The sequence below is a fragment of the Columba livia genome, chromosome 3 (genome assembly GCF_036013475.1).
Source record: "Columba livia isolate bColLiv1 breed racing homer chromosome 3, bColLiv1.pat.W.v2, whole genome shotgun sequence".
Classification (NCBI taxonomy): Eukaryota; Metazoa; Chordata; class Aves; order Columbiformes; family Columbidae; genus Columba; species Columba livia.
The window spans coordinates 50417-58241 of record NC_088604.1 but is presented as its reverse complement, the minus strand read 5'-3'; the positions used below and the strand labels follow the sequence as shown (position 1 = coordinate 58241).

Below are 7825 nucleotides of genomic sequence, written 5' to 3'. Positions count from 1 at the left end.
AAATGAAAGTCATTGACAGTGAAAAATGCGTGGCGAAACACAGGAGGTTCTGACACAAGAAGACCCTCCCAGGAGCAAGCCATGACTTCTGGAGCCAGCATCTCTGGCCCGGGATGAACGCTTGCCCATTGCCGTGCGGCCACTTGGGGTGCAAAACTGGGGTTTGAGAGGGGCTGTTGCCCCCGGTGTCTTGCTCTGCCTGGAGATGTCTGTGCAGAGGTCCCTGGACAGGACGCCTCTTCCTCAGTCAGCGCTGGCAAAAACCATCTGGGGACACGCTCCGTCCTCTGGAACTCTTCCTTGTGTGACTCGCAGCTCACGTGTGACAGCGCTGCTCCAAACTTGGCCATCTCCAAGGACCGGCTTTCTTTGGGATGTGGGGTTCACTCTCAGAGGAATCATGGCAGCCCTGCTTTCTGTGTTGGGGTCTCCCTTTCAGCTATGGAGCAGCTTCAGTTTGCAGTGCAAAAGGATCTTGCAATGGCTGTGTAGCTAGCAGCAGCGTTTCTGAAGCATCAGAGGAGATGTCAGAGCCATGAGGCTGAGGGACGGGACTCCCAGCACAAGATTGCCCGTGTTTCAAAAGGGAGGCAGCCGTGCCAGCTGGAGAACCTCTCTCACAGCTCCATCCCCAGCAAAGAGCTGTCTCTAGAGCAGTTTGTGCTGCTTACAGGCAAGATCAGCCTTTGCATTTGAACCACCTTCTTGCAGAGGTGACAGGAAACATCCTCTGGTTTATGTCGTTCCAGCTGCAAAGGCCAGAGCAGTGTTCTTGAGGGAGCAAGCGATGAGCACATTTCCTGGTCAGCAGCCGCTGGCTCGTGCCAACGGTCAAGAGAGGCAGAAGAAATCCCTTCAGAACAGCTCCCTCTCAAAAGACACCCTTCTGCTTGATGAACCGCAGGGAAAGGCGTCCTAAACCAGGCACTTTGACCTTGTTTTCAGCCCAGGTTCCCAGTGCTGGTGCACTCGTGAGCCAGTCGCTGCCCATCTGCCACCAAGGGGAATCGCCTCCGAGGCCAACTGTGCCATGGGGAAAGGAAAGGGTGAGACGTCGGGAGAGTTTCATTTAGTGCACAACACGGATAAAGCCATTCTTTCTGCAATTAAAACTGAGGGTATTTAATTGAGTGAAATGAGATTTCATTCCCCATGACCTGTCTGATTGTACTTTGAATCTGGGCACGGGCTGCAGTGACCTGCCACAACATTTGAGGTGTCACCAGCTGCATTGTAGGTGGTAAAGTGGGAAAGGCAGGAGGGAGCCTCAGCATCTCCCATCCCGTGGGTGACTTCATCACAAAGGACCAGGGCGGCGCCCGCTGGCTCCTGGGGCGGCTGTTGCCAGGCAACAGAGACACTATATTGTCCCCTGTCACCTGTGCCCCTCGCCCATTTGGTCACTGGCCGTGGTGGGATCACTTGCCGTGGTGGGATCACTGTGGTGGTGGACTCATTTTGGCAGTTGGATTGCTTTCGTGGTGGGATCGCTATTGGTGGTTGCACCACTTTTGGTGGTAGGATCGCTACTGGTGGTTGAACCACTTCTGGTGGTTGAACTGCTGTTGGTGGTTTTATCACTTTCGGAACTTGGATCTGTTTGGCGACTGGATCACTTTCATCACTCGGATTGCTTTTGGCACTTGGATCTGTTTGGTGACTGGATCACTTTCTGTGGCAAGGAGGAGGAGGAGAAAGGCTGCTGGCTGCCCATCCCTCCAACATCATCTCCGGACAGAAGAGCTCCCGTCTTCCCACATCCAGTTCAGTGTTTTCGGGCAGAGCAGCAGCGATGGCCACACGTGGACTGCTGGAGATGCTGAACGCCGCCATGGGGACACCCCATTTGGGGGTTGTCGACTTGGTGGCACTGCACAAATTGCTTGAGGCCATCATCGGGCAGCTGGGCCAGCAGGAGCTGTCTGTCCTGGAGCCAGAGCAGAGCCCGACCCCCGGCCTGGCAAAGGATCAGGACAGCAAGGCCCAGCCTGGCCAGGAGAAGGAGGAGGATGGAGCCCTGGGCACAGGGCAGCACCTCTGGAAACCAAAGCAGCAGCTGGATGAGAAGGACACGCTGGAGGGGACCGGGAGCAACTCCAAGGTCTCCTCCGTGGCCAAGGAGGCCATGCCAAAAACAACGGAAGAGGAGAAGAGAGATGTCCCCAAGGTAGATGCTCTTGCTGGTCCCTGGGTGCTCCCCCACGAGACGCCCCCTCCTCCGGGCTCCGCGCTGCCGTCGTGCCGCCCTCAGCCCAAGGGCTGGGTTAAGCCCGAGCTCCCGCAGCAGAGCACAGCGGGGCCCAGGTCCCCAGGGACCCTCCCCTGGGCTCACCCCCCACCCGCTCTCCCAGAAAAGGGCTTCGCTCCAGGACCTGTGGGAGGAGATCAGCAAGTTTAAGGAGGCGCAGTCCAGCCTGGAACAGGACGTGCGGGAGATGAAGGAGGCCATGCAGGAGGCGCATTCTGGCCTGGAACAGGACATCCAGGAGGTGAAGGAGGCACATGTCGGCCTGGCAGAGGACATGCATGCCCTGCAGGAGGCGCATTCCGGCCTGGCGGAGGACATCCAGGAGATCCAGGAGACGCTTGGCCTGGTGAGCATCCCCTGGTGCCCCGGGAGGGAGCTGGGCCCTCGTCCCTCCCCGCTCCTGCTGCCCTGTCACACTGTGCCCCTGCCCCACGGCCATCGGTGTCACCAGCGTGAAGGGCAGCAGGAGGGAAGATGGGAAGGGTGTCCCAGGAGTTGCTAAGGCACTTTTGAACTAGAGAGCCCTCAAAACAGAACCATGGGAGGGGCAGGAGGGGAGATAAAGTTCTGCCCATGCAATTCAGCCGCGGTCCCCAGGCACAGCCCTGCCCAGCGTCCCTCTGCCTCGTGCCCCAGTTCACTCGGGGATACTCTTTAAATCCCGCTCCCACATCTGAGCGGGTGTCCCTCTCCTCGCCCAGCTCCAGGGGAAGCCCCGGGACGCTGCCGGGCTGCGCAGGGACAGGAGGCGGCTGCGTCCCCCGCTCCCTCGGGGACACCAGCCCTCCTGCCTCGGGGCACAGCCTGTGGGCTGGGGTGCTGGGCAGTGATGCTGGGGGTTCCATCCCTGGGGATCCCATCCCTCTGGTTCCATGGCCGGGCTGACCCCGTGATCACTTTGCATTTGGGCTCTCGTTTTCAACACGAGTCTGGCCATGCAAGATGGTGGTTTGGGGACGGGGACTGGGGACATGGCGGGGGGTTCTGGGGTCTGTCCTCTAGGCTGCCCAGCTGCCAGTAAACCTGCTGCCTTTTGCCTCTTCTTCCCAGGAGGGTGGTGGGGGCCAGTCTGCCCCCGCTGAGCCCACCCAGGTGGCCATGGACAGCCAGGCCAGGAGGAGCTCAGCACTGGAGCCAAAGGGACGTGGGACACAGCCTGGGATGGAGACCAGCAAGGGGACTGCAGGGTCTGGCTCCCCGGGGATGCAAGCAGGGATACAGGGGCAACCAGCGACCCCTGTGAAGTTGTCAGGCGCTCCCTCCATTCACAAGAGGTCTATTGGTGCCAACGCCACCACCTCGGGGATGCAGCCAGGATCCCCGGGCACCCAGGCCAGCACCTCCCTGGGGACACAACCAGGGGCCCCTGATGCCCAGGCCAGCACCGTGGGGATGCAGGCAGGATCCCCTGGGACCCACACCACCACCCCTGGGGTGCAGCCTGGGTCCTCCAGCTCCAAAGCCACCATCCCAGGGGATGCCCAAGAGCCGGCCAAGCCCTGGGGCTCCACCAGCACCTCAAGCTACGAGTCGGAGATGCGGGAGGTGCTGTCACAGGTTGGGCAGCTCGGCCAGCTCTGCGCTGGTCTGAAGGAACAGGTGGAGCAGCTTAAATCTACAAAAGCAGAAAGCACAGATCTTGAGGACGTGCGCCGGCTCTTCCCAAAGGGAGGTGAGAGCACGGGGGGGCTGGCGGGGTTGTTTGGTGTGGGGACACCCTGGGTCAGGGGCTCGTCATGCTCAGAGCCTGGCCCCACGGGTGAGACCCCCTCACCGACAGCACATCCCCTTGCACCATGTCCCTCTAGGCCGGCAGAGCATCACCAGCATCCTGGCCGACCTCAGGTGCCAGGTGTCCTTCCTGCAGGACATGGCCAGGGCCCTCCACGGGGAGAAGGAGAAGGTGAGCCGGCAGCAGTCCCCGAGGGGCTGTGGGGACAGCAGTTTGGGCAGGGAGGGGGCAGCTGAAGGCTCCCCGTGCCAGAATGACACAGGGGGCTGTGCCCTCACCCCCCCCACTGCCGTTCCCAGATCAGCAAGGTGGAGGATGCTCCCAGAAAGACGAGGGGGTCTGGAGCCGGTAGGAAAGCAGACGGCAGTGGCCAGATGACCCAACAGCCACGGTAAAAGGATGGGAGAGGGTTTCCTACCTGCAGGGCTGTGAGGGAGCCTGGGGTCTGGGAACATCCCAGTTTGGGGGCCGAGGGACACCCCCACGAAGGCTAAGCCTGCCCCTGCCCCTGTCTCGCTGTCCAGGCCCAAGGGACAGAAGGTCAAGGCAGAGCGCAAGGAGCTGGGGAAGCAGCAGGAGCCAACCCAGGCCGAGCTGGAGCAGTTTGCGGCCAAGTACGTGAATAAGTTGGTGATGGAGGCAGCACAGCAGCTGCAGGCAGAGGTGAGGCCCGGGGGCAGCGCTCCCAGCCCCCGCTGGCTCGGGGGGGGTCCTGGCGGGGTCCCGGCCACGTCCCCTGGCTGGATGGGGCCATGGAGCCTCCACGGCACCTGGGCTTGTGGGCGGCATCCAGCCCGGCTCAGAGCTGATTCCTCCTCCCCTGCCAGCAGGTGGACGAGCCGAGGACGACGGCGCAGAGCGGGGGACACGAACACGCAGGGTGCCACGTCTGCAGCCCGGACACCAGGGTGCTGCTGGGGAAGCTCCTCCAGCGCTGCGAGAAGCTCGAGGAGCAGGTGGAGTCCCTGGTCCAGAAGGCGGGCAGCAAGGTGGAGAGTCATCCGAAGTGGAGGAGACAGGTAAGGAGATGTGGTGTAGGGGGCTTGAGCTGCCAGGACCCCTCAGACATTTCAACATGGGGGAGCCCCTCGCTGCCCCCCTAATTGGCTTGTGAGAGTCAGCAGCACGGAAGGGAACTAAAGCCTTGGAGCAAATGTCCTGCTTGCACTGAGGGCCCGTGGCCACCAGCCAAAATACCCTGGGTCTGTCCCCGAGGGGCAGCCACCCCCTTGCTCAGCACCGCCTTGTCCTCTTAGTCCCTGCAGCAGGACGAGCAACTCAAGTGCCTCCAGGCCAGCATCATGCAGCTACAAAAGGACTATGAGAAGTTGAGCTCGGCCCTTGCAAACCTCCAGCAGGATCGTCAGCAGAAGCAGAATGACATCAAGGTGGGTGGCTGTAACCCGCAGGAGAGCCCAGGCTGGGACCCCAAGGGGTCTGTCCCCCTGCCACCCTGCTCGCAGCCCTGCACAGCTTCCCCATGCCCTTCCTGGAGGTTTCTGATGGGGTGGGGAGGCAGGGGGTGCTCGGCTGGCCGGGGGGCAGCTCCGACCCTGCCGTGGCATCACGGGCTGCTGTCTGCCTTGGAAGGCTCTGTCCCAGGCCCTGGGGAGGCTGGAGAAGAAGCAAGCAGACAAGGAGGAGATGCTGGTGCTGGGAATCGATGAGGTACGGGCTCGAGGGGCCCTGGTGCCAGCCAAGGGTGTCCCAGGCAGGGTGACAAACACCCCTTGTCCCTTGGGTGCTGGCTGGCAGAACCAGCCAGGGGGAGGGAGGATTTCCAGCCCGGCTGCGGGTCCCTTGCCAGGTCCCTCTGTGGCCCCGAGTCCCTTCGGCTGGTGGGACCAACGCCACGGGGGTGATGGGGTGAACAGGACCACGTAGCCACTTCTCCCTCTCCCGTTGTCCCTGCATCCTGTCCCCACCGCTCTCCTGCCTTTCCCCGTTGCTAGAAAGCAGACAAAGCCGCCCTGGCTGACAAAGTCAGTCGCAGCCAGCTTGAGGCGTGCGAGGAGCGGCTGACCAAGATGATGGAGGAGGTGACGAGCCAGGTGACGGGCCAGGAGAAGGGCTGGCACCAGTTCCAGCGAGAGCTGCAGAGACAGATGGACTGCAAGGTGAGGGCTCGTCCCCTCCACGCAGCACTGGCACCTTGGGGGCCTGGCAGCCTAAGGCAGCATCCTTGCGAGGGTCCCCCCTCCCGGCTGTGCCCCCGGGGACCGCCATGTCCCATCCTGGGGTAGCTGGCTGAGGGTGTCACCCGTCCACAGCTGGACCGCCGGGAGCTGGGGGCGTTCCGGCAGCAGCAGGAGGAGCGGTGGAAGAGCCTCAGCGGGCAGCTCCAGGAGAAGGCGCTGCAGGCAGAGCGTGACGATGCCGCTGGGATTAGGAAGTGAGTGCGATGGGGACAGTGGTGGCTTTGGCAGTGCTGGCCCTGTTCCTGCTGGCTGTCCCGGCTCGTGCCGGTGTGGTACCTGGCGTGGGAGCCACGTGGGCAGCGCCCCTGGGGATGCTGAGCAAGTGGCTGTGCCTTGTGCTCCTGGAGCTGCAGCTTCGCAGCGATAGAGGCGGCACAATGAGGGGGCACGTGCGGGAGGAGCCCTCCTGAACCAGTCTTGGGGGGTGGGTGCAGAGGCGTTTTGTGGCAGGTGTGCAGGTGGGGCTGTGCCCCCCAGGAGCTCCCCAGCCCTTTTCTCCCCGCTCCAGGCAGCTGCTGCCCGGTTTCCATTGCCTGTCCTGCGACCGGCCCCTCAACATGCTGGCACCTGGACCGTGAGTAACTGCCCCCTGAACATGGAGCACCCCCCGACCCCTCCTGGCGTCGAGTGACACACGGGGTGCCACCTGCCGGGCACTGAGCACCCCCATGTCCTGTCCCACAGGGAGCGGACGGGCGAGTGTAGATACCCCACTGTTCCGCGGAGCTGCGGAGGCCAACACACCGTCACGCCCCCGCGTTTCCAGCCCCAACCGCCCAGCACCCCACGGCCATCCAAACCCAGTGCCCGCAGCCCCAACAAGGTAGGGATGACAGAGGTGGGGAGGGGGATCTGAGCCTGTGGGGGGATCCATCCGTGCCTCAGTTTCCCCGGGGAGAGCTGGCTGGGGGAGGGTTGCTGGGGGATGCGGAACGGGGCCCCGTGTTTGGGTCACACGCTCTCCCCTTCTCAGAAGGACGCGATGCAGCTGTCGGGCCAGGACGGCACTGATGGGAACCAGCAGGACGAGCAGCTCTCCATGATGGGGGGCTCTGAGCTGCCCACAATGCCAAGGGCCACCCCAGACACCCCGACCTCCAGGAACCGGCCAAGTATGGCCCTGTCAGGGCACCGGGGGGCAGAGGACACCCCGCTGTCTGGGGGGACGGGTCTGTGCCCACAGCTGGGCGGGGTGGGAGGGGGGTCTGGGGTCTGGGCTGGGCTGTGGGGGCAGCACTGGCTGCTGGGGCAGCCGGTCCTCGTGGTGGAGCTGGAGGGAGCTGGGGGCACATGGGGGGTGGTGCTGGGCAGTGTGGGACAAGAGCCTGTGTGCTTCAGGGTGGGGGCAGGACCCTGTTGGTGGGTGTCTGTGGCTGACCCTGCCCCTCGCCCCCAGGCACCCGCTCCTCGCTGAGATCAGCCGTGCTGCAGCACCTACCAGTCTCGTCTCCCAGACGCTTCACCCTGGCACCGCAGCTGCTGCCGCCCATCCCGCCCCCCCGCCGTGAACCAACCCCCTGACAGCCGGGCAGGACGGGGTCCCGGCCCCGGTCCCACCGCCCCGGGCACTGAGCAGGCAGCGGCTGCAATAAATGGCGATGGGAAACCAAGCACCGGTGTGGTCTGAGAGGAGTCCCTGGGGCAGGA

At 63.3% G+C, this 7825-nt stretch overlaps 1 protein-coding gene across 4 annotated transcripts; it reads left to right on the top strand.

Annotated features, from left to right (window-relative positions):
* Nucleotides 1-781: 781 nt before the first annotated feature.
* LOC135578940 (uncharacterized) lies at nt 782-7788 on the top strand. 4 transcript variants are annotated; one of them, XM_065055314.1, is made up of 15 exons: nt 782-2167; nt 2352-2594; nt 3299-3920; nt 4057-4151; nt 4280-4371; nt 4505-4643; nt 4811-4999; nt 5237-5368; nt 5571-5648; nt 5933-6097; nt 6251-6372; nt 6687-6752; nt 6863-7001; nt 7152-7290; nt 7575-7788. In XM_065055314.1, the coding sequence occupies exons 1-15, from the start codon at nt 1793-1795 to the stop codon at nt 7697-7699; spliced, it is 2721 nt and encodes a 906-aa protein (XP_064911386.1). In that variant the 5' UTR covers nt 782-1792; the 3' UTR covers nt 7700-7788. The 4 variants fall into 4 exon arrangements, with proteins under 4 accessions (XP_064911386.1, XP_064911387.1, XP_064911385.1 ...); XM_065055315.1 differs by having other exon boundaries at nt 4808-4999; nt 7155-7290; XM_065055313.1 differs by having other exon boundaries at nt 4808-4999.
* Nucleotides 7789-7825: the final 37 nt, after the last annotated feature.